This window comes from Dicentrarchus labrax, unplaced genomic scaffold (assembly GCF_905237075.1).
Source record: "Dicentrarchus labrax unplaced genomic scaffold, dlabrax2021, whole genome shotgun sequence".
NCBI classification, from domain to species: domain Eukaryota; kingdom Metazoa; phylum Chordata; class Actinopteri; family Moronidae; genus Dicentrarchus; species Dicentrarchus labrax.
Window position 1 is genome coordinate 10,364,892 of NW_026136713.1, and position 26,321 is coordinate 10,391,212.

At 41.7% G+C, this 26,321-nt stretch overlaps 4 protein-coding genes across 5 annotated transcripts in view; all 4 read right to left on the reverse strand.

Annotated features, from left to right (window-relative positions):
• LOC127374232 (protocadherin beta-15-like) overlaps positions 1 to 5,696 on the reverse strand; it is a 90,555-nt gene extending 84,859 nt beyond the window's left edge. Inside the window, exon 1 of the mRNA XM_051419381.1 lies at positions 4,127 to 5,696. Coding sequence (XP_051275341.1) covers positions 4,127 to 5,599 — 1,473 coding nt within the window. The 5' untranslated portion in view covers positions 5,600 to 5,696. The remainder of the gene's footprint in view (positions 1 to 4,126) is intronic.
• The window catches only part of LOC127374253 (protocadherin gamma-A11-like), a 43,296-nt gene extending 25,831 nt beyond the window's left edge, over positions 1 to 17,465 (reverse strand). Inside the window, exons 1-2 of the mRNA XM_051419402.1 lie at positions 16,178 to 17,465; positions 8,394 to 8,441 (exon numbers count right to left, since the gene is read on the reverse strand). Of these exons, the coding sequence (XP_051275362.1) occupies positions 8,394 to 8,441; positions 16,178 to 17,278 (1,149 nt within the window). The 5' untranslated portion in view covers positions 17,279 to 17,465. The remainder of the gene's footprint in view (positions 1 to 8,393; positions 8,442 to 16,177) is intronic.
• The window catches only part of LOC127374234 (protocadherin beta-15-like), a 54,524-nt gene extending 32,989 nt beyond the window's left edge, over positions 1 to 21,535 (reverse strand). Inside the window, exons 1-2 of one of the 2 annotated variants that reach the window (XM_051419384.1) lie at positions 20,233 to 21,535; positions 7,944 to 8,393 (exon numbers count right to left, since the gene is read on the reverse strand). In XM_051419384.1, coding sequence (XP_051275344.1) covers positions 7,944 to 8,393; positions 20,233 to 21,357 — 1,575 coding nt within the window. In that variant the 5' untranslated portion in view covers positions 21,358 to 21,535. Of the gene's footprint in view, positions 1 to 7,943; positions 8,394 to 11,187; positions 12,937 to 20,232 lie in introns of those variants that run through there. The other variant, XM_051419383.1, reaches the window with a different exon arrangement.
• Positions 21,536 to 23,779: 2,244 nt separating this feature from the next.
• LOC127375117 (protocadherin gamma-A11-like) lies at positions 23,780 to 25,502 on the reverse strand. The gene has a single exon (XM_051420953.1). It carries the CDS (start codon positions 25,322 to 25,324, stop codon positions 23,780 to 23,782), a length of 1,545 nt encoding a protein of 514 aa, XP_051276913.1. The 5' UTR covers positions 25,325 to 25,502.
• Between the last annotated feature and the right edge of the window lie 819 nt (positions 25,503 to 26,321).

Consider the following 26,321-nt stretch of genomic DNA (forward strand, 5'->3'; position numbering starts at 1 on the left):
GTCATTCACATCGGATATAAAGACACTGACGGTCACGTTGCTGCTGAGCGGAGGAGAACCGTTGTCTCTGGCCATCACGTGGACTTTAAAACTCCTGAACTGTTCATAATCAAACGACCTCACAGCGTGGATCACCCCCGTGTCTCCGTTAACAGACAGATAGGAGGACACCGGGGCACCGTTCACCTCACCAGCTAACAGAGAATAAATCACTGTACCGTTTTGTCTCCAGTCGGTGTCCCGAGCAGTAACGGAACATAAAGTGGAGCCAGGTTTGTTATTTTCAGTCACATATGCGCTGTAGGACTGTTCCTCAAACACAGGTGGGTTGTCGTTGATGTCTGCTACAGATAACTGAACAGTTTTAGAGGAGGACAGAGGTGGAGAGCCCTCGTCAGTGGCAGTGATTGTAATGTTGTAATCAGACACTAGTTCACGGTCCAGTTGTCCTGTAGTCACCAGAGAATAATAGTTTTTAATAGAAGGAACCAATTTAAAAGGGACGTTTTGCTGAATGGAGCAGCGGACCTGTTTGTTAGTCTCAGAGTCTCTATCCTGTACGTTAATGATGCCCACCTCTGTACCAGGTGACACATTCTCAGGTATGGGGTTAGACAGTGATTTCAGATATATTACAGGGGCATTATCATTTACATCAGATAAGTCTATGTAAACCTTAGCGTAAGAACTTAATCCCAGTCCATCTTTTGCCATGACTCGTAGTTCAAAGGATTTTTTCTTCTCAAAGTCCGTGGTACCAGTGACTCTTATTTCTCCACTTTTACTATCAATAGAAAACAGTTTTTCATCTGTCTCTGAAACATGACCAAAGCCATACGTCACGGCACCGTTAACCCCATCATCTGCATCAGTAGCACTTACTGTAACAACCACAGTGTCAAGAGGAGAGTTTTCAGGCAGACTGGCTTCATAGACGGCCTGACTGAACACTGGGGCGTTATCATTAGCATCCAGTACAGTGACGTGAATCATTACAGTACCTGATCTCTGAGGAGAGCCACCATCAACGGCTGTGAGAGGCAAATCAATCTCTTGTTGTGTCTCTCTATCAAGTTTATTTTCTAGAACAAGTTCAACTCTGTTAGCATCAATCATTAAAAGAAAATTTTCATTCTTTTGTAGGCTGTACCTCTGAACGGAATTTTGTCCAATATCAGCGTCATGTGCTTCCTCTATTAAGAAACGAGTGCCCTTTTCGGCTGACTCCCCTATTTCCATTGCAATTAAATCTCTTGTGAACTGCGGAGAGTTGTCATTTATATCTTGGATGTGTAGATTTATGCGATGTAATTCTAACGGATTCTCCAGCACAAGTTCCAGGACTAAAACGCAAGATGGTTTTGTGTCACAAAGACTCTCTCTGTCTAGCCGCTCAGCAACACTTAGATCCCCGGTCTTCAAACTGATAACACAAAACCGTTCGTTATTGCCTTCGGAATCAATACGGGCCTTGCGAGTTGACAGGGTAGTTACATCCAGGCCAAGATCTTTGGCTATATTTCCGATGACTGTTCCTGCTTTCATCTCTTCTGGGATCGAATAGCTCACCTCGGCACTGACCGATTGCAGAGCAAGCAGACAGATGAAAACGCGAGTAACCAGGCCAAGGTTGGAAAATCCTTCATATTCCATTCTTCAAACGACAAATATCCGCAGCAAGGCCAGAATATTTAAATGCATTCAGTCCAACTCGCAAATACGTGTGCGATGGACTAAATCGGACAAATACCGTTACAGAAATCAGCAACACGATCCCACAGCTCGCTCCACAGCCGCAACGTAACTGGAAACACAAAGCTTAGGAACAATGGGTGGAGACGTTATGCTCCAGAGCATTGCAATATTCCCTAGTAAACTGGTAGACAGCGACACAAAGTGTTCATTTCAGATAGAGCATGTGTTAAAAGAAAACAGGCATATGGTTGATGTCGTCATGGCGTGATACTGACAGTCCCCCGATAAGCATATAAAGCACAAAATTATACCTCAATTAACGGGGATATATATAGTTAAACCAAATAACCAGAAGATAAACCACTACTTCTGCCAGGAGCAACAGTGTGCAGCCTAGATGTATGCAGCTTTTTGAACTTATTGCAAGACTAAGAGATCCATGCATGTTGCACTGATTGACACACATACAAATATTTAATAGAAAACAAAATAAGGTAACTTTCAAGATTAACTTGCAAAATATTAATATTGTTTTTTCCCCATTTCCACGGCCTTTAATGATGTCTAAAACAATTCACTGATATTGGTGGAAGCGTATAGAGACATGCCTTTAAACTGCCTTGCATGTATCAGTGGTCCATGTTTCCAGCACCATGGATAGAGCTTATCCACGAACATAAGAAGGAATGCAAAAGTCTGCTTTTAAAACACTTTCAGGAAAACTATCAGGTTCGGCTTCAGAGAAAAAAAAAAAGTTTTTTCATAAGTGAGCTACGACACTTAGCGGTCTGTTAAATAACTGGCATTTCCAAATGAAGAAAAGCAAAACAACAGACTTATTAAGTTACTGGTCCTGTGGCGAAACTCAGCCCCTCAGAACCAACAGACTAGTGTTGGGCACAGTTAACACTAAATGTGACGAAACTAAAGATACTGCACTGATATTTAGAAAAGTTGGTAGAACACATCAATACGGTTAGGTCCAATTGTACACAGTCGGTAGAAATAAAAGCGACGCAAATTGCTTATGTTCAAAGAGTATCCACGACAACCAAAGTTTAAGATTTTAAACTACTACTAAGGGATAACGTACAGGTGCAATGCTAGAAAGTCCGAACAATATAATGCAACCTACAACTTCACCATAGGATTGCTAAAGGTATAATATATTTCTGGCAAAGAATCAACAACAACTAACAACTGTTTTCACACGTATTTAGATTGTTTGATTTGACTGTATTGAAAGAGGTTTCTATTCATACACATCTGAATCGGATGGCAACTTGATTCACTTGAGATGAAGACAAACAATTCTTAGTAATATCGTATCTTAGTACATAAGTGAGAAATGTAACAAATTGTTATTGGTCAATAATGATGCATTTAATCCTTAAAACTTGTTGTGTGTGTATTATGTATGGAGACCAATGTCTTATATCCAATTCCGGGTTAAGTGTAGCATCTGACATCAAAAATGAATATAATACTGATCCTTTTACTCAGACATTCTTACCTGGGGAGAATTGTCAGAGTCGTCAAAAGCCTCAAGAAAGTCGGTCGGACTTTTCCTCAGAGTCTGGTCAGCAGGCAGTGTGTTGTCATTGTAAGATGTCACGAACTTAAAGTCACTGGTTCTAGATCCTGTTGTCAGATATGCGTCATAATTGTAAGCGCTGCGTAAAGTTCCTGTGCCGTCAACATCAGCGTAATTAGGAGGGAGATAAGCGCTGGGGATGGCAATTGCTCCATCAAACAACAGTCTGGGCTTTCTCCTGCGACAAAACCTCACACCCAGGATGATGATGATGAAGGTCAGAAAAAAGGTGGACACAGACACCAGCGCGATGATCAGATAAGAGGTCAGTTTGGAATTCTTCTCATCATAAGAAATATCCTTCAGTTCTGGCACCTCAGCCAAGTTATCAGAAATAAGTAAATACATGGAACAGGTGGCAGAGAGAGAGGGCTGTCCGTTATCTTTCACTGACACAATAAGGTTCTGTTTCATGCTGTCTGATTCAGAAATGTCCCGCTGTGTCCTGATCTCTCCGCTGTGGAGACCAATAGTGAAAAGTCCCGGATCAGTGGATTTGACTATATGATAGGACAGCCAGGCGTTCTGTCCGGAGTCCGCGTCCACCGCTATCACTTTGGACACCAGAGAGCCTCCGTGTGCAGCTTTGGGGACCAGCTCGGTCATGAAGGAGTTGCCCTCAGGGGCGGGGTACAGTATCTGAGGAGAGTTGTCATTCACATCAGATATAAAGACACTGACGGTCACGTTGCTGCTGAGTGGAGGAGAACCGTTGTCTCTGGCCATCACGTGGACTTTAAAACTCCTGAACTGTTCATAATCAAACGACCTCACAGCGTGGATCACCCCCGTATCTCCGTTAACAGACAGATAGGAGGACACCGCGGCACCGTTCACCTCACCAGCTAACAGAGAATAAATCACTGTACCGTTTTGTCTCCAGTCGGGGTCTCGAGCAATAACGGAACATAAAGTGGAGCCAGGGTTGTTATTCTCAGTCACATATGCGCTGTAGGACTGTTCCTCAAACACAGGTGGGTTGTCGTTGATATCTGCTACAGATAACTGAACCGTTTTAGAGGAGGACAGAGGTGGAGAGCCCTCGTCAGTGGCAGTGATTGTAATGTTGTAATCAGACACTAGTTCACGGTCCAGTTGTCCTGTGGTCACCAGAGAATAATAGTTTTTAATAGAAGGAACCAACTTAAAAGGGACGTTTTGCTGAATGGAGCAGCGGACCTGTCTGTTATTCTCAGAGTCTCTATCCTGTACGTTAATGATGCCCACCTCTGTACCAGGTGATACATTCTCAGGTATGGGGTTAGACAGTGATTTAAGATATATAACTGGAGCATTGTCGTTCACATCAGTGATATCAATCATTACTTTGGAATCAGATGAAAGTCCGTAACCATCTTTGGCATCAATGCGCATTTCATATTTAGAATTAGTCTCGAAATCAAGTGGTCCAATGACCTTTATCTCACCAGTTTTACTGTTCAGTGAGAAAACCTTTTTAGCCCTCTCTGAAATGCGGCTAAAATCATATGTCACCTTTCCATTAACTCCCTCGTCGGCATCAGTGGCACTTACTGTGACGACTACAGTATCAAGGGCAGAGTTTTCAGGTAGACTGGCTTTGTAAACTGCTTGGTCAAACACTGGGGCGTTATCATTAGCGTCCAGCACAGTCACGTGTATATTGGCAGTTCCTGATCTTTGTGGATTACCACCATCAACAGCATTCAGCACGAAATTTAAATCATGTTCTTTTTCACGGTCTAGCTCTTTGTCTAACACCAATTCGACGTTTTTAGATCCATCAGAATCGTCTCGAACAGATAAAACAAAGTGTTCATTATTTTGCAAACTGTATTGTTTAACCGTATTTGGTCCGATGTCAGCGTCATGTGCTTCGTTAACACGATATCTAGCTCCTTTGATGGCCGATTCGCTTATTTCCAGTTTTATTGTATCCTTTGGAAAAACAGGCGAATTGTCGTTTACATCCTGGATGGCCAGAGAAATACGATGCAGCTCCAAAGGGCTCTCTAGGACTAACTCAAATTTAATCATACACGACATCTTCTCCCCACAAAACTCTTCTCTGTCGATTCGTTCCCTGATCACAAAATTTCCTGATTTTAGATCAATATCACAGTAGTGCTGATAGCTTTCCTCTGTATCAATACGAGCCTTACGGGTGAACAGTTTCCCTACTTCCAGGCCGAGGTCCTTGGCTATATTTCCAACAATGGATCCCGGTCTCATCTCCTCCGGAATAGAATAGCTGATGTCTGCATTGGCGATATGGACGAAGAAAAGAAAACCAAAGACAAAACTCAGCAACGATTTTCCGTTGTAATACATCGTTTTTCCAGAAAGAAGATAGGGAGACGCAAATGTTCCTTGTTGCTGGTACAATTAAAACGCAATGGCGAAATTAAGGTACACCGCTCCTGCAACAATGGCAGTCCTGGTTTTAATGCTAGAATGACTCCCTTTGCAGTGGGTGGAGAACTGAACATCCTAATATCCGTAAGTGAGCAGCGACGCCGTGAGTTTGTTTGGAATATTACCAATAACTGCTTCATGGATAAAATGCATAAATTGCTGCCATGATCAACAATGCAGCGCTATATTTCAATGTTAAGATGCAAACTGAAATGCTTTTACTGGGATATTTGGGGTTTGGTTCAACAGGCGCATATATAGAAAACACAATCCAGCACCTTGGACAGCGCCTGAACGGCGAGGAGCAGACCCAAATATTTCTCTCATTTAAATTACCATTCTTAAAGTCTTTAAAAACAAAGAGTAGTAACTATGAAATCCAATAGGCATATGTGGTAGTTAAGCAATGTCAGAGAGCAACATCAATACGCTCAGTAATCTGAATATTTATTGAACCAACTGTTCAATTTTTCATTAATTAAGAACATCTAAAACACAATCAACATCGTATGTACAACAGTCACTTGAACACATTAAAATGCCTTTCTCGACATTTTGCTTGTAGCTTAAGCACACATTTAGAAAACTTGTTATTAAATTCAAAATGTGATTATGATATTTTAAACTTCGACAGATAAAAAGTAGGAATAATGCCATTTTCAAAAGCAAATTCAAAAAGCAAATGACAGATAGCGGTCACGGATATCCACTACAATATTGATTTGTTTCAGTGTAGGTGTAACCACGTCGCTTCGCCTCGGTAAAAACCGGGCTAAATTTGGTTGGGAGTAAATGCTTTTACATACCGAGGTTACAAGTAGCCGTTGTTTTAAGAGCATGTAAACTTCTACATATCAGTGTGTAGTAAGTCCTAATTACTCACTGAAATGCATTTATTTGATATCTGTAAAGACTTCAGCATAAATGCACAGGAATCTCTTCCACTGGAAACGAGTTAAATGCATGCTTACTGGGCGGGGTTTCCCCTCCGTTTCAAAAGCATGTAGTCCAGACACTGTGATATGTCACAACTGAGCATTTGACGAAAAGTGTCACAGTTAAGAATACCTGAAATCAGATCTACTATATCACAGAAGATATGTATAAAATAAAAAAATATAGTGACACATCGGTCATGCTTTTCACGCCATGAATATGGAGTGTCAATACTACTGTAAAATCTCAATCAGCCTTGAATTAAAAGTCAGCATTTTAGATTCACACAAACCTTGGACCTCGGAGAGTCCACCTACGCCAGCACTTTCAGAAGTGTACCATGGTTCTGCATAATCACCAGTTCCGTCTGGGATCGTTTTTGTAATGCACAACCCCGCAAGTCTGATTTCAACTTCAACTGGCAAAAGACATTTAAAATTCCGAAAAACAATAATGAATATTGTCATCATTATGATTATAAAATTCAACTGAGCAAGAAAACATTGCGGCCTACCTCTGGTGATTCATCTGGTTGACCAAATGCTTCAGCAAAGTCACTAGGACTTTTCCTCAGAGTCTGGTCAGCAGGCAGTGTGTTGTCATTGTAAGATGTTACGAACTTAAAGTCACTGGTTCTAGATCCTGTTGTCAGGTATGCGTCATAATTGTAAGCGCTGCGTAAAGTTCCTGTGCCGTCAACATCTGCGTAATTAGGAGGAAGATAAGCGCTGGGGATGGCAACTGCTCCATCAAACAACAGTCTGGGCTTTCTCCTGCGACAAAACCTCACACCCAGGATGATGATGATGAAGGTCAGAAAAAAGGTGGACACAGAAACCAGCGCGATGATCAGATAAGAGGTCAGTTTGGAATTCTTCTCATCATAAGAAATATCCTTCAGTTCTGGCACCTCAGCCAAGTTATCAGAAATAAGTAAATACATGGAGCAGGTGGCAGAGAGAGAGGGCTGTCCGTTATCTTTCACTGACACAATAAGGTTCTGTTTCATGCTGTCTGATTCAGAAATGTCCCGCTGTGTCCTGATCTCTCCGCTGTGGAGACCAATAGTGAAAAGTCCCGGATCAGTGGATTTGACTATATGATAGGACAGCCAGGCGTTCTGTCCGGAGTCCGCGTCCACCGCTATCACTTTGGACACCAGAGAGCCTCCGTGTGCAGCTTTGGGGACCAGCTCGGTCATGAACGAGTTGCCCTCCGGGGCGGGGTACAGTATCTGAGGAGAGTTGTCATTCACATCAGATATAAAGACACTGACGGTCACGTTGCTGCTGAGCGGAGGAGAACCGTTGTCTCTGGCCATCAGGTGGACTTTAAAACTCCTGAACTGTTCATAATCAAACGACCTCACAGCGTGGATCACCCCCGTGTCTCCGTTAACAGACAGATAGGAGGACACCGGGGCACCGTTCACCTCACCAGCTAACAGAGAATAAATCACTGTACCGTTTTGTCTCCAGTCGGGGTCTCGAGCAGTAACGGAACATAAAGTGGAGCCAGGTTTGTTATTTTCAGTCACATATGCGCTGTAGGACTGTTCCTCAAACACAGGTGGGTTGTCGTTGATGTCTGCTACAGATAACTGAACAGTTTTAGAGGAGGACAGAGGTGGAGAGCCCTCGTCAGTGGCAGTGATTGTAATGTTGTAATCAGACACTAGTTCACGGTCCAGTTGTCCTGTGGTCACCAGAGAATAATAGTTTTTAATAGAAGGAACCAACTTAAAAGGGACGTTTTGCTGAATGGAGCAGCGGACCTGTCCGTTAGTCTCAGAGTCTCTATCCTGTACATTAATGATGCCCACCTCTGTACCAGGTGATACATTCTCAGGTATAGGGTTAGACAGTGATTTCAGATATATAACTGGAGCATTGTCGTTCACATCAGTGATATCAATCATTATTTTGGAATCAGATGAAAGTCCGTAACCATCTTTGGCATCAATGCGCATTTCATATTTAGAATTAGTCTCGAAATCAAGTGGTCCAATGACCTTTATCTCACCAGTTTTACTGTTCAGTGAGAAAACCTTTTTAGCCCTCTCTGAAATGCGGCTAAAATCATATGTCACCTCTCCATTAACTCCCTCGTCGGCATCAGTGGCACTTACTGTGACCACTACAGTATCAAGGGCAGAGTTTTCAGGTAGACTGGCTTTGTAAACTGCTTGGTCAAACACTGGGGCGTTATCATTAGCGTCCAGCACAGTCACGTGTATATTGGCAGTTCCTGATCTTTGTGGATTACCACCATCAACAGCAGTCAGCACGAAATCTAAATCGTGTTCTTTTTCACGGTCTAGCTCTTTGTCTAACACCAATTCGACGTTTTTAGATCCATCAGAATCGTCTCGAACAGATAAAACAAAGTGTTCATTATTTTGCAAACTGTATTGTTTAACCGTATTTGGTCCGATGTCAGCGTCATGTGCTTCGTTAACACGATATCTAGCTCCTTTGTCTGCCGATTCTCTTATTTCCAGTTTAATTGTATCCTTTGGAAAAACAGGCGAATTGTCGTTTACATCCTGGATGGCCAGAGAAATACGATGCAGCTCCAAAGGGCTCTCTAAGACTAACTCAAATTTAAGCATACACGACACCTTATCCCCACAAAACTCTTCTCTGTCGATCCTTTCCCTGATCACAACATTTCCGGTTTTTGAATCAATATCACAGTAGTGCTGATAGCTTTCCTCTGTATCAATACGAGCCTTACGGGTAAACAATTTCCCTACTTCCAGGCCGAGGTCCTTGGCTATATTTCCAACAATGGATCCCGGTCTCATCTCCTCCGGAATATTATAGCTGATGTCTGCATTGGCGATATGGATGAAGAAAAGACAACCAAAGACAAAACTCAGCAACGATTTTCCGTTGTAATACATCGTTTTTCCAGAAAGAAGATAGGGAAACGCAAATGTTCCTTGTTGCTGGTAGAATTAAAACGCAATGGCGAAATTAAGGTACACCGCTCCTGCAACAATGGCAGTCCTGGTTTTAATGCTAGAATGACTCCCTTTGCAGTGGGTGGAGAACTGAACATCCTAATATCCGTAAGTGAGCAGCGACGCCGTGAGTTTGTTTGGAATATTACAAATAAACCGCTTCATGGATAAAATGCCTAAATTGCTGCCATGATCAACAATGCAGCGCCATACTTCAATATTAACAAACAAACTGAATTGCTTTTACTGGGATATTTGGGGTTTGGTTCAACATATAGAAAACACAATCCAGCACCTTGGACAGCGCCTGAGCGGCGAGGAGCAGACCCAAAATTGTCTCTCATTTAAATTACCGTTCTTAAAGTCTTTAAAAACAAAGAGAAGGAATTATGAAATCCAATAGGTATATGTGGTAGTTAACCAATGTCAGAAGGCAACATCAATACGCTCAGTAATCTGAATATTTATTGAACCAACTGTTAAATTTTTCATTAATTAAGAAAATCTAAAAACACAATCAACATCATACAAAAGTCACTTAAACACATTAAAATGCCTTGCTCAACATTTTGCTTGTTGCTTAAGCACAAGTTTAGAAAACTTGTTATTAAATTCAAAATGCGATTAATGATATTTTATACTTTGACATTTACAGGAAGAAATAATGACATTTTCGAAAGCAAATTTTAAAAGCAAATGACAGATAGCGGTCACGGATATCAAGTATAATACTTATTTGTTTCAGTGGCCTACCTCTGGAGATTCATCTGGATGAGAAAACACATCAGCAAAGTCACTTGGACTTTTCCTCAGAGTCTGGTCAGCAGGCAGTGTGTTGTCATTGTAAGATGTTACGAACTTAAAGTCACTGGTTCTAGATCCTGTTGTCAGATATGCGTCATAATTGTAAGCGCTGCGTAAAGTTCCTGTGCCGTCAACATCTGCGTAATTAGGAGGGAGATAAGCGCTGGGGATGGCAACTGCTCCATCAAACAACAGTCTGGGCTTTCTCCTGCGACAAAACCTCACACCCAGGATGATGATGATGAAGGTCAGAAAAAAGGTGGACACAGAAACCAGCGCGATGATCAGAAAAGAGGTCAGTTTGGAATTCTTCTCATCATAAGAAATATCCTTCAGTTCTGGCACCTCAGCCAAGTTATCAGAAATGAGTAAATACATGGAGCAGGTGGCAGAGAGAGAGGGCTGTCCGTTATCTTTCACTGACACAATAAGGTTCTGTTTCATGCTGTCTGATTCAGAAATGTCCCGCTGTGTCCTAATCTCTCCGCTGTGGAGACCAATAGTGAAAAGTCCCGGATCAGTGGATTTGACTATATGATAGGACAGCCAGGCGTTCTGTCCGGAGTCCGCGTCCACCGCTATCACTTTGGACACCAGAGAGCCTCCGTGTGCAGCTTTGGGTACCAGCTCGGTCATGAACGAGTTGCCCTCCGGGGCGGGGTACAGTATCTGAGGAGAGTTGTCATTCACATCAGATATAAAGACACTGACGGTCACGTTGCTGCTGAGCGGAGGAGAACCATTGTCTCTGGCCATCAGGTGGACTTGAAAACTCCTGAACTGTTCATAATCAAACGACCTCACAGCGTGGATCACCCCCGTGTCTCCGTTAACAGACAGATAGGAGGACACCGGGGCACCGTTCACCTCACCAGCTAACAGAGAATAAATCACTGTACCGTTTTGTCTCCAGTCGGGGTCTCGAGCAGTAACGGAACATAAAGTGGAGCCAGGTTTGTTATTTTCAGTCACATATGCGCTGTAGGACTGTTCCTCAAACACAGGTGGGTTGTCGTTGATGTCTGCTACAGATAACTGAACAGTTTTAGAGGAGGACAGAGGTGGAGAGCCCTCGTCAGTGGCAGTGATTGTAATGTTGTAATCAGACACTAGTTCACGGTCCAGTTGTCCTGTGGTCACCAGAGAATAATAGTTTTTAATAGAAGGAACCAACTTAAAAGGGACGTTTTGCTGAATGGAGCAGCGGACCTGTTTGTTAGTCTCAGAGTCTCTATCCTGTACGTTAATGATGCCCACCTCTGTACCAGGTGAGACGTTTTCAGGTATGGGGTTAGACAGTGATTTTAAACTGATTTCAGGTGGGTTGTCATTAACATCGGAGATTTCAATTATCACTTTAGAATCTGAGGTGAGGCCGTATCCATCTTTGGCATCTACGCGCATTTCATACATTGACTCTTTCTCGAAGTCCAAAGGCCCTACTACTTTAATTTCTCCCGTGGTGTGATTTAAAGCAAATACTCTTTTACCTGTTTCTGAAATACGACTTAATTCATAAGTCACCTCACCATTTAGACCTTCATCTGCATCAGTTGCAGCCACTTTAACCACTAGAGTATCTATAGGGGAGTTTTCAGGCAGAATGGCCTCATAGACGGTCTGGCTGAACACTGGGGCGTTATCATTGGCATCCAGGACCGTCACATGCACAGTTGCAGTGCCAGTTCTTTGCGGATTGCCTCCGTCTAGTGCAGTGAGCAATAATCTCAATTCCTGCTGTTCTTCGCGGTCTAATTCCCTATTCAACATTAGCTCTGCATATTTACCCCCATCCGATTTGGACTGAATTTTTAACACTAAATAATTGTTCGTCTGTAATGCATAGCTTTGAACAGCGTTTTGCCCGATATCTATATCGTGTGCCTCCAAAACACGGAAGCGAGATCCTTTTACAGCCAATTCATTGATTTCTATCTTTATTTCATCCTTAGTAAAAACAGGCGGATTGTCGTTTATATCATCTATTTGCAGTGAAATGCGGTGCAACTCCAGAGGTGCCTCTAAGATTAACTCAAATTTAAGAATACAAGATGCCTTTTCTCCGCAAAGCGCCTCTCTGTCAATTCTTTGAGCTACAATCAAATCCCCAGTATTAAGGTTTATGTCACAGTACCGTTCACGGTTCAGCTCGCTATCAATGCGGGCCTTTCGAGCAGATAATTTCCCCACGTTGAGCGCGAGGTTCTTTGCTAAATTTCCGATGACAGATCCGGGTTTCATTTCCTCTGGGATAGAAAAGCTCACGTCTCCGTTACAAATGTAAAGCAGCTGAAGAAAGAACGCACAGCTGTAAAGCAGGCCTGCCGCCGAATATCCATTGTGTGCCATCCTGAGACAAGAATGGAAAATAACTCAAAAACGTGGAATGATGATTATTCCCGTGTGAAAATCTGTGCGCTCCAGTGTAACATAATCAAACATCAGTTCTTCTTGCAAACTGTGTATTTGAAGCGAACGGCTGACCAAAGCACATCCAAGTCTGAAATCTGACCAGGAGAAGATAAAGCATATAGAGTAACAAAGCATGAGCAAGGGGTGGAGGTATGTTTCCTCTGCTGGTGAACAGCGACACTATGAGTACAATTCTATCTCTGCACTTGGAAGATCAACACTAAATGTTTACACTGTAGCTGTTTTCTTGTTCGTTTAATTTGGCACCATCCACGCGCAGAATAGAACAAGTAATCAATATTTAAGTCAATGAATATTTATTAGAGAGTTCTACTACAGAAAATGTAGACATCACTTGTATTAAAAATATCATAAGAAATTAGTTTAACAAAAAGACATATTTAAATGCCCTGGTAGTTTGTCAGTTGATGTGGCAACAAAACAGACAATTGTTGGCTGACCTGTAAATCAGCAGCCATCAGGGTGCCCCAAACCATCTTATCTCTTGTATAAGATTATTATTCCAGTCCAGTAAGAATTGGATATGTGAGGCTACAACTGAGAAAGTGAATGGCCAAAAGTATTGGAGGGATGAACAGAGGCAGTAATCTTAGAGTGCAATAAAAAGTGTAAAATGATAAAGTTCCACACTGAATGCTTGAATTAGAAACATCATAAAAAGCCAATATTATAAAATGACAGACATGAACATCCTTAGACAGTATGCATATTTACCAAAGAGCTAAAATGGAAAAAGTAAACATAATTAAGTGTGCTGCTATGGAATATGTTTAGGGAGCTTCCATGCTCATAGAGGGTCCACTTCCAAAGTTGTGCATGAATAACATTTGCATGGGAAGGAAATAAATAACCATGAATTCTTATTAATTAATATCCTAATAATAAAGAGCCATTGTATGAAATCAGTCTTGAAAGCACTACTGTGCTGCATATAAGGGCCTCATCTGCGTACATCCAGGGCAAGGGCATGTTTACACAGAGGAGGAAGAAACAGGTTTTAATGGCACAAGGAGTCTCTGAGGTTCTACTTTAAAACAATTTAAAAAGGGGTACAACTGAAAACTGGATAAAGGATCAGCTCCTAAAACATGTCATTGTGTGTTGTGATATCTAGTGATTACTATTGGGAGACCTGAGGAGTATCTTCTCCTCTAGGGAGAACACATGAGTAAAGAGATTGGCCTTTTTGGTATCTGTGCTGGCTGGCTATCTCATCAACTATTTAAACCAGTAGAATCAGACTCTCTTTCTCTCTGCATATGTAGGGTTTATGCTTCTGCTTTTTTTGTGACAACTTCCTTCGTACATAGCAATGCATGCATCTCTCATTCATTTGCTGTGGACATGCTTTTACGGACTTAGTTCATGCTATTAAATTTTAAAGTTATATTTTGGTTAATCACCAAGTAGTTAAGGTGAAGTGGTCTTTTCCGCTTTCTCGTTCCCTTCAGGTTGACTGACTCTGTTGAAAACCAAATTAATCTGTGCACCCCAAAAAGAGTTTATAATACAAGCACTAAACCTGTCCAGGGCCACCTCAATTGTCTAGGTGAGACCATGGATGTTTGTTTGTTAGTAAATAGTTTGTTATAATTTGGAATGTTTTTTGAAAAGAGAAAATGAAATTATGAGACATGTGCTTGCCTCTTCCAATACACTGACTCCAGTATAACAGGAACTAAATGCTTGAAACCTATCTCTAATTTCCCTTCACAATACACTGACTAACCAGCTAATAGAGCACTGGGTGTCATGCTTGATTACATTAAGTCTCAATGTGAACAATGCTGATAACTTATATGGGTGTTTTATGTGGAGAGATTTAAGGGATTGTTTTGAAAGGTGCTTTCAAAAGCAACAACCTACTTCTTTCTAACTATAACCCAAGACAACCAAATAAAAACAATGCCTGAATCTAAAATGAATATCCAAAACAAATTCCTTGTATTTGTGAGCACAAGAAATATTGATTTATGGTATGCAGTGCTGTCACACAAGAGAGAACAAATATTTTTTAAATTAATCTTGATTAGATAAAATATTCCTACCTCTGGAGATCCATCTGATTCACCAAACACATCAGCAAAGTCACTTGGACTTTTCCTCAGAGTCTGGTCAGCAGGCAGTGTGTTGTCATTGTAAGATGTTACAAACTTAAAGTCACTGGTTCTAGATCCTGTTGTCAGATATGCGTCATAATTGTAAGCGCTGCGTAAAGTTCCTGTGCCGTCAACATCTGCGTAATTAGGAGGAAGATAAGCGCTGGGGATGGCAACTGCTCCATCAAACAACAGTCTGGGCTTTCTCCTGCGACAAAACCTCACACCCAGGATGATGATGATAAAAGTCAGAAAAAAGGTGGACACAGACACCAGCGCAATGATCAGATAAGAGGTCAGTTTGGAATTCTTCTCATCATAAGAAATATCCTTCAGTTCTGGCACCTCAGCCAAGTTATCAGAAATAAGTAAATACATGGAACAGGTGGCAGAGAGAGAGGGCTGTCCGTTATCTTTCACTGACACAATAAGGTTCTGTTTCATGCTGTCTGATTCAGAAATGTCCCGCTGTGTCCTGATCTCTCCGCTGTGGAGACCAATAGTGAAAAGTCCCGTATCAGTGGATTTGACTATATGATAGGACAGCCAGGCGTTCTGTCCGGAGTCCGCGTCCACCGCTATCACTTTGGACACCAGAGAGCCTCCGTGTGCAGCTTTGGGGACCAGCTCGGTCATGAAGGAGTTACCCTCCGGGGCGGGGTACAGTATCTGAGGAGAGTTGTCATTCACATCAGATATAAAGACACTGACGGTCACGTTGCTGCTGAGCGGAGGAGAACCGTTGTCTCTGGCCATCACGTAGACTTTAAAACTCCTGAACTGTTCATAATCAAACGACCTCACAGCGTGGATCACCCCCGTGTCTCCGTTAACAGACAGATAGGAGGACACCGGTGCACCGTTCACCTCACCAGCTAACAGAGAATAAATCACTGTACCGTTTTGTCTCCAGTCGGGGTCTCGAGCAGTAACGGAACATAAAGTGGAGCCAGGTTTGTTATTTTCAGTCACATATGCGCTGTAGGACTGTTCCTCAAACACAGGTGGGTTGTCGTTGATGTCTGCTACAGATAACTGAACAGTTTTAGAGGAGGACAGAGGTGGAGAGCCCTCGTCAGTGGCAGTGATTGTAATGTTGTAATCAGACACTAGTTCACGGTCCAGTTGTCCTGTGGTCACAAGAGAATAATAGTTTTTAATAGAAGGAACCAACTTAAAAGGGACGTTTTGTTGAATGGAGCAGCGGACCTGTCCGTTATTCTCAGAGTCTCTATCCTGTACATTAATGATACCCACCTCTGTACCAGGTGACACATTCTCAGGTATGGGGTTAGACAGTGATTTCAGATATATAACTGGAGCATTATCATTCTTATCAGTAACATCTATTAATACTTTGGCATATGAAGTTAGTCCTAAACCATCTTTAGCTTGCACTCTTATTTCAAAAGAACTACTTTCTTCAAAGTCAATCACACCACTTACTCTGATCTCTCCCGTTTTAGGATCAATAGAGAAAACATTTATATCGTCATCAGATACGTGACCAAATTGATATGTAACATCTCCATTCACTCCTTCATCTGCGTCTGTAGCACTAACATTAATCACTATGGTATCTGGAGGAGAGTTTTCAGGCACATTGGCTTTATAAACGGCCTGACTAAACACTGGGGCGTTATCATTAGCATCCAGCACAGTGACGTGTATGACTACAGTACCTGATCTCTGAGGAGAGCCACCATCTAAAGCTGTAAGGAGCAGATTTATCTCCTTTTGCTTTTCTCTATCAAGTTTATTTTCCAGTACGAGTTCAACCTTGTTGCTGTCAACGGCAAGAATAAAGTTGTCGTTCTTTTGTAGGTTGTATCTTTGAACAGCATTTTGACCTATATCTGCGTCATGGGCCTCCTCAATAGAGAAGCGGTTACCCTTGACTGCTGACTCCCTTATTTCCATTTCAGTCAAATTTTCCCTGAATTTCGGCGAGTTGTCGTTTACATCTTGAATATGAAGACTTAGTCGATGAAGCTCCAGAGGATTTTCTAACACCAGATCTACTTTCACAACACAGGATGGTTTCTTGCCACAAAGGCTTTCTCTGTCGATTCTCTCCGATGTGATTAAATCTCCAGTATTCAGATTAATGTCACAGTACCGTTTACGAGTCCCCTCAAAATCAACACGGGCCTTTCGTGAAGATAAGGTCCTCAGATCAAGACCGAGATCTTTGGCTATATTTCCGATAACAGACTCGCGTTTCATTTCTTCTGGAATAGAATAACTCAGGTCTCCATTAACGAGCTGCAGCGTTACAATAAAGGAAGCGAAGCAGAGGATCGGACGAAGCGCTGAAAATCCTTTGTCTCCCATCCTGACAATAAACGACGTCCTCATATATTGTAACGTGTACTTTCCAGTGACAAAAACTAAAACCGTTCAAAAACACTCAATAATCCAACCCTCACAGCAATGTACACGATCAAATATGGTCGGAAATGTAACCGTTTCTCTGGAAAATCTGCAGCTCATATCTATGTAGTAGTAGTGGGTGGAGTGGTGAGTGCCTTTTTTCTGTTAACCAACAGCGACACCATGAGTCATGTTTTTATCTTCACAGTAGTATGTAGTCAAATATTCTTCACAAAGACTCAACACAGATTGAGATTACATTTTCTCGCCGTTCACTTGGACCGTACATGTGTGGTGAATCGTTCCTTTTCTTAAAACAAACACCCGATTTATTCACGGTAACTGGACCAGTTGTGGGCATGTTGTTTACCCAGTACAGCTGAACTCAAATGGACTCAGTTGTATTTCACTTCGAAAAAGTGAATTTTAAATTAACTTTCAAACAATTGCCACATAAAAGAAGCAGGCTATAGATGAACAAATACTACGGTTTAAATAAGAGATAATGTCATCGAATCATTCACCATAAAGTTCACTGACACTATGATTTCAATATAACTTAACACACGGCAATATACAACTTTGGTTTGGCACTCCATAGTCAAACAGTGAGCTGGAGAAATAAGGTAAAATACAACAATATTAACTAATTAATTATATTGTTATTAGCATTTGTTCTAGCAAAATCAAAACAGTAAGGCTGAGGAGATAAAACATGTCTCCAGTTGCGGTTGTACCCGAGCGCCAGAGGAGTATTTCAGCACCATGGACAGATACCATGAGCTCTGGCAGGGCTGATGGCACAGACCTATTGAATGGTGTGTTGATGTCTTCCTCACTGTCCACAGACTGTACTTTTGTGAAACTGTCCTTCCTCACTGTCCACAGACTGTACTTTTGTGAAACTGTCCCTAACTATTATCAATAAACACTGATTTATTCTTAGACATAAACTGTTACCCAGCTATCTCGAGGCTGACTCCGAAATCGGAAATGTTTCCATCACTTGTTTATAAATGGTGATCAGTGACACATGCTGATGACAGGACATTTTTTTTTACAACAGACAATGTAGTAGTAACGAGAGCCTTCACAACACGTTGGATTAAAACAAATAATAGTTCCGGCGACAGCTTCACTCATAGCAACACTTTGCGGTGGAAAATGTTCTTGAAGCTATATATTCCCATGAGCCAAAAGTTATCTCTTCGAAAAGATAAAGATGAAGCAACTCCTTGGTCGCGTATGATTTTGTTTTACTTAATAGCGAATTAGTTCCTCCCATTTAAGATAATCGACAATTAACCACTTCATAAAAACAACGAACTTAATTACATATAAAAAATAATAATTTTGTCAATGAATCAAATGCAGGGTTTATCTTCATAAAAAAAGAACGTGAAAAGTAAAAATTAAAAAACAAATGAACACAGATAAGGAGCCCCACGATGTTGCAAGACAACAGGCATATCATATGTAATCATTTGCTAACTTAATTTTCCAACTTAATGACCAAAACAGGAATGTTTCCATGCATTAGGCGAACAATTCACTAGCAAAAACACACAATCGCTTTTATATTTCGGAGAAATAAACACTTAATCAGTTAGACATTAGAAGGATTCAATAAATAAACCAAAATACACACTGGCCTATGAAGTGTTTTGAACAGTTCCTACCTCTACAGCCGACTCTAAATCTTCGAACGGGTCAGCAAAGTCACTTGGACTTTTCCTCAGAGTCTGGTCAGCAGGCAGTGTGTTGTCATTGTAAGATGTCACGAACTTAAAGTCACTGGTTCTAGATCCTGTTGTCAGATATGCGTCATAATTGTAAGCGCTGCGTAAAGTTCCTGTTCCGTCAACATCTGCGTAATTAGGAGGGAGATAAGCGCTGGGGATGGCAACTGCTCCATCAAACAACAGTCTGGGCTTTCTCCTGCGACAAAACCTCACACCCAGGATGATGATGATGAAGGTCAGAAAAAATGTGGACACAGAAACCAGTGCGATGATCAGATAAGAGGTCAGTTTGGAATTCTTCTCATCATAAGAAATATCCTTCAGTTCTGGCACCTCAGCCAAGTTATCAGAAATAAGTAAATACATGGAACAGGTGGCAGAGAGAGAGGGCTGTCCGTTATCTTTCACTGACACAATAAGGTTCTGTTTCATGCTGTCTGATTCAGAAATGTCCCGCTGTGTCCTGATCTCTCCGCTGTGGAGACCAATAGTGAAAAGTCCCGGATCAGTGGATTTGACTATATGATAGGACAGCCAGGCGTTCTGTCCGGAGTCCGCGTCCACCGCTATCACTTTGGACACCAGAGAGCCTCCGTGTGCAGCTTTGGGGACCAGCTCGGTCATGAACGAGTTGCCCTCAGGGGCGGGGTACAGTATCTGAGGAGAGTTGTCATTCACATCAGATATAAAAACACTGACGGTCACGTTGCTGCTGAGCGGAGGAGAACCATTGTCTCTGGCCATCACGTGGACTTTAAAACTCCTGAACTGTTCATAATCAAACGACCTCACAGCGTGGATCACCCCCGTGTCTCCGTTAACAGACAGATAGGAGGACACCGGGGCACCGTTCACCTCACCAGCTAACAGAGAATAAATCACTGTACCGTTTTGTCTCCAGTCGGGGTCTCGAGCAGTAACGGAACATAAAGTGGAGCCAGGTTTGTTATTTTCAGTCACATATGCGCTGTAGGACTGTTCCTCAAACACAGGTGGGTTGTCGTTGATGTCTGCTACAGATAACTGAACCGTTTTAGAGGAGGACAGAGGTGGAGAGCCCTCGTCAGTGGCAGTGATTGTAATGTTGTAATCAGACACTAGTTCACGGTCCAGTTGTCCTGTGGTCACCAGAGAATAATAGTTTTTAATAGAAGGAACCAACTTAAAAGGGACGTTTTGTTGAATGGAGCAGCGGACCTGTCCGTTAGTCTCAGAGTCTCTATCCTGTACATTAATAATGCCCACCTCTGTACCAGGTGACACATTCTCAGGTATGGGGTTAGACAGTGATTTTAAATATATCACTGGAGCATTATCATTCTTATCAGTAACATGTATGAATACTTTGGCGTAAGAAGTTAGTCCCAAACCATCTTTAGCTTGCACTCTTATTTCAAAAGAACTACTTTCTTCAAAGTCAATCACACCAGTTACTCTGATCTCTCCCGTTTTAGGATCAATAGAGAAAACATTTACATCGTCATCAGATACGTGGCCAAAGTCATATGTCACATCTCCATTCACTCCTTCATCTGCGTCTGTAGCACTAACATTAATCACTATGGTATCTGGAGGAGAGTTTTCAGGCAGACTGGCTTTATAAACGGCCTGACTAAACACTGGGGCGTTATCATTAGCATCCAGTACAGTGACGTGTATGACTACAGTACCTGATCTCTGAGGAGAGCCACCATCTAAAGCTGTAAGGAGCAGATTCATCTCCTTTTGCTTTTCTCTATCAAGTTTATTCTCCAGTACGAGTTCAACCTTGTTGCTGTCAACAGCGAGAATAAAGTTGTCGTTCTTTTGTAGGTTGTATCTTTGAACAGCATTTTGACCTATATCTGCGTCATGGGCCTCCTCAATAGAGAAGCGGTTACCCTTTTCGGCCGACTCCCATATTTCCATTTCAGTCACACTTTGTCTGAATTTCGGCGAGTTGTCGTTTACATCTTGAATATGAAGACTGAGTCGATGAAGCTCCAGAGGGTTTTCTAACACCAGATCTACTTTCACAACACATGAGGGTTTCTTGCCACAAAGGCTCTCTCTGTCGATTCTCTCCGATGTGATTAAATTTCCAGTATTTAGATTAATGTCACAGTACCGTTTACGAGTCCCCTCAAAATCAACACGGGCCTTTCGTGCAGATAAGGTCCTCAGATCAAGACCCAGATCTTTGGCTATATTTGCGATAACAGACTCGCGTTTCATTTCTTCTGGAATAGAATAACTCAGGTCTCCATTAACGAGCTGTAGCGTGACAATAAAGATAGCGAAGCAGAGGATCGGACGAAGCGCTGAAAATCCTTTGTCTCCCATCCTGACAAAAAAGACGTCCTCAGCTCTTGTAACGTGTACTTTCCAGTGACAAAAACTAAAACCGTTCAAAAACACTCAATAATCCAACACTTCACAACAATGTACCAACTAAAATATGGTCGGAAATGTAACCGTTTCTCTTGGAAATCAGCAGCTCATATCTATGTAGTAGTAGTGGGTGGAGTGGAGACTGCCTATTTTCTGTCAGCCAACAGCGACACCATGAGTCATGTTTTTATCGTCACATTCTTACGTAATGCAATATTCTTTATCCATTCTAAAACTACATTAAGATAATATTCACTAAGTTTCAATTGAACTGTGCATTTGTTGTATCGTTCATGTCTTTTTAAACAGACACGCGATCTATTCCGTGTATTCGGCTCACCTTTGGAGATGTTGTTCAACCCAGTACAGCTGAGCTCACAGTCAATGTGCATGGGGCAAATGCATCCTCCGTGATTGTGAAATGACATATAGGAAGCTGTCGCAATGTGAAAATTTAATTAAGAGCTCCATATCAAATTAATGAGTTGGGCAATGACGTAAATAACGATAATCCGAAATTTCTATTTACATGCATATTCAGTTATTATCGTTATCTTTAATAAAATGTAGATAAGGGAAAAGACAGCTCTAGTTGCGCTTGTGCCTGAGCGTATGAGGAATATTTCAGCACCATGGACAGATACCACAACATTTGGTAGGGCTGATGGCCCAAATATACTGAATGCTGAGTTGGTCTATTGGTCAGTATTGTTAGACTCTACATCTGGAAGACAGTTTCACAAAAGTAAACACTGACTTATTCTGAGACCTAATCGGTCACCCACTTACCCCGAGGAAGATTTAGAAATCGGAGCTATATATGCCCATCACTTGCTGGTAAGTGATGATCACTGACACATACTGATGACTGAAAAAAGATTTACAACGAACAACGTGAAAGTAAGACTCACAAGAAACTACACAACATGTTTGATTAAAACCAATATGATTCTGGAAAGAAGTCATAACCACACTTTGCTGGTAAAAATGTTCTTTTAACTCTGAAACTTTCAACGAGCGCCATGCTTTCTGCTGTCAAAGATTAGGTTGAAGAAACACCTTGGTCATGAAAGATTTGGATTTACTTAACAGTGATTAAACCCACTTAAGATGATACACGAATGGAAACTTTCTAAAAGGAAAAAACTAAAATAAATATTAAGGCTGACTAGTTTATCAAGGACTAAAATACAAACTGTCTCTTAATAACGAAAAAAAACACAGAATAAACATCAGAGTATTGAAACATATGTGTTTAAATGAATAAAACAAAAACCTCTTAATAAATGGACACAAAGTCGGGAGTTCAATGGTTTTGATTGAAAAATGGCAAAAAATATGTAAGAATTTGCTGATGTAATTTGAAAAGAAAGCATTGCGCCATAAAAACAGAATTGTCTCTTCATTCTGTAAACAGTTCACTTCAACAATCACAAATTTCGAAGACACAAACACAGAAGACATTCGAAGGATTAAAAAAACAAACAAAATGCACTTTGACCAGGATTCAATAATACTTTGAACGGTTCCTACCTCTACAGCCGGCTCTAAATCTTCGAACGGGTCAGCGAAGTCACTTGGACTTTTCCTCAGAGTCTGGTCAGCAGGCAGTGTGTTGTCATTGTAAGATGTCACGAACTTAAAGTCACTGGTTCTAGATCCTGTTGTCAGATATGCGTCATAATTGTAAGCGCTGCGTAAAGTTCCTGTCCCGTCAACATCACCGTAATTAGGAGGGAGATAAGCGCTGGGGATGGCAACTGCTCCATCAAACAACAGTCTGGGCTTTCTCCTGCGACAAAACCTCACACCCAGGATGATGATGATGAAGGTCAGAAAAAAGGTGGACACAGAAACCAGCGCGATGATCAGATAAGAGGTCAGTTTGGAATTCTTCTCATCATAAGAAATATCCTTCAGTTCTGGCACCTCAGCCAAGTTATCAGAAATAAGTAAATACATGGAACAGGTGGCAGAGAGAGAGGGCTGTCCGTTATCTTTCACTGACACAATAAGGTTCTGTTTCATGCTGTCTGATTCAGAAATGTCCCGCTGTGTCCTGATCTCTCCGCTGTGGAGACCAATAGTGAAAAGTCCCGGATCAGTGGATTTGACTATATGATAGGACAGCCAGGCGTTCTGTCCGGAGTCCGCGTCCACCGCTATCACTTTGGACACCAGAGAGCCTCCGTGTGCAGCTTTGGGGACCAGCTCGGTCATGAACGAGTTGCCCTCCGGGGCGGGGTACAGTATCTGAGGAGAGTTGTCATTCACATCAGATATAAAGACACTGACGGTCACGTTGCTGCTGAGCGGAGGAGAACCGTTGTCTCTGGCCATCACGTGGACTTTAAAACTCCTGAACTGTTCATAATCAAACGACCTCACAGCGTGGATCACCCCCCGTGTCTCCGTTAACAGACAGATAGGAGGACACCGGGGCACCGTTCACCTCACCAGCTAACAGAGAATAAATCACTGTACCGTTTTGTCTCCAGTCGGGGTCTCGAGCAGTAACGGAACATAAAGTGGAGCCAGGTTTGTTATTTTCAGTCACATATGCGCTGTAGGACTGTTCCTCAAACACAGGTGGGTTGTCGTTGATGTCTGCTACAGATAACTGCACAGTTTTAGAAGAGGACAGAGGTGGAGAGCCCTCGTCAGTGGCAGTGATTGTAATGTTGTAATCAGACACTAGTTCACGGTCCAGTTGTCCTGTGGTCACTAGAGAATAATAGTTTTTAATAGAAGGAACCAACTTAAAAGGGACGTTTTGCTGAATGGAGCAGCGGACCTGTCCGTTAGTCTCAGAGTCTCTATCCTGTACGTTAATGATGCCCACCTCTGTACCAGGTGATACATTCTCAGGTATGGGGTTAGACAGTGATTTCAGATATATCACTGGAGCATTATCATTCTCATCAGTAACATCTATTAATACTTTGGCGTAAGAAGTTAGTCCTAAACCATCTTTAGCTTTCACTCTCATTTCAAAAGAACTACTTTCTTCAAAGTCAATCACACCACTTACTCTGATCTCTCCCGTTTTAGAATCAATAGAGAAAACATTTACATTGTCATCAGATACATGGCCAAATTGATATGTCACATCTCCATTCACTCCTTCATCTGCGTCTGTAGCACTAACATTAATCACTATGGTATCTGGAGGAGAGTTTTCAGGCACATTGGCTTTATAAACGGCCTGACTAAACACTGGGGCGTTATCATTAGCATCCAGCACAGTGATGTGTATGACTACAGTACCTGATCTCTGAGGAGAGCCACCATCTAATGCTGTAAGGAGCAGATTTATCTCCTTTTGCTTTTCTCTATCAAGTTTATTCTCCAGTACGAGTTCAACCTTGTTGCTGTCAACAGCGAGAATAAAGTTGTCGTTCTTTTGTAGGTTGTATCTTTGAACAGCATTTTGACCTATATCTGCGTCATGGGCCTCCTCAATAGAGAAGCGGTTACCCTTGTCTGCTGACTCCCTTATTTCCATTTCAATCAGATTCTCGTTGAATTGCGGCGAGTTGTCGTTTACATCTTGAATATGAAGACTGAGTCGATGAAGCTCCAAAGGGTTTTCTAACACCAGATCTACTTTCACAACACATGAGGGTTTCTTGCCACAAAGGCTTTCTCTGTCGATTCTCTCCGATGTGATTAAATCTCCAGTATTCAGATTAATGTCACAGTACCGTTTACGAGTCCCCTCAAAATCCACACGGGCCTTTCGTGAAGATAAGGTCCTCAGATCAAGACCGAGATCTTTGGCTATATTTGCAATAACAGACTCGCGTTTCATTTCTTCTGGAATAGAATAACTCAGGTCTCCATTAACGATCTGCAGCGTTACAATAAAGGAAGCGAAGCAGAGGATCGGACGAAGCGCTGAAAATCCTTTGTCTCCCATCCTGACAAAAAAGACGTCCTCAGCTCTTGTAACGTGTACTTTCCAGTGACAAAAACTAAAAGCGTTCAAAAACACTCAATAATCCAACACTTCACAGCAATGTACCAACTCAAATATGGTCGGAAATGTAACCGTTTCTCTTGAAAATCTGCAGCTCATATCTATGTAGTAGTAGTGGGTGGAGTGGAGACTGCCTATTTTCTGTCAGCCAACAGCGACACCATGAGTCATGTTTTTATCGTCACATTCTTACGTAATGCAATATTCTTTATCCATTCTAAAACTACATTAAGATAATATTCACTCACTTTCAATTGAACTGTGCATTTGTTGTATGTTCATGTTTTTTTAAACAGACACGCGATCTATTCCGTGTATTCGGCTCACCTTTGGAGATGTTGTTCAACCCAGTACAGCTGAGCTCACAGTCAATGTGCATGGGGCAAATGCATCCTCCGTGATTGTGAAATGACACATAGGAAGATGTCGCAATGTGAAAATTTAATTAAGAGCTCCATATCAAATTAATGAGTTGGGCAATGACGTAAATAACGATAATCCGAAGTTTCTATTTACATGCATATTCAATTATTATCGTTATCTTTAATAAAATGTAGATAAGGAGAAAAGACAGCTCCAGTTGCGCTTGTGCCTGAGCGCATGAGGAATATTTCAGCACCATGGACAGATACCACAACATTTGGTAGGGCTGATGGCCCAAATATACTGAATGCTGAGTTGGTCTATTGGTCAGTATTGTTAGACTCTACATCTGGAAGACAGTTTCACAAAAGTAAACACTGACTTATTCTGATACCTAATCGGTCACCCACTTACCCCGAGGAAGACTTAGAAATCGGAGCTATATATGCCCATCACTTGCTGGTAAGTGATGATCACTAACACATACTGATGACTGAAAAAAGATTTACAACGAACAACGTGAAAGTAAGACTCCCAAGAAACTACACAATATGTTTGATTAAAAACAATATGA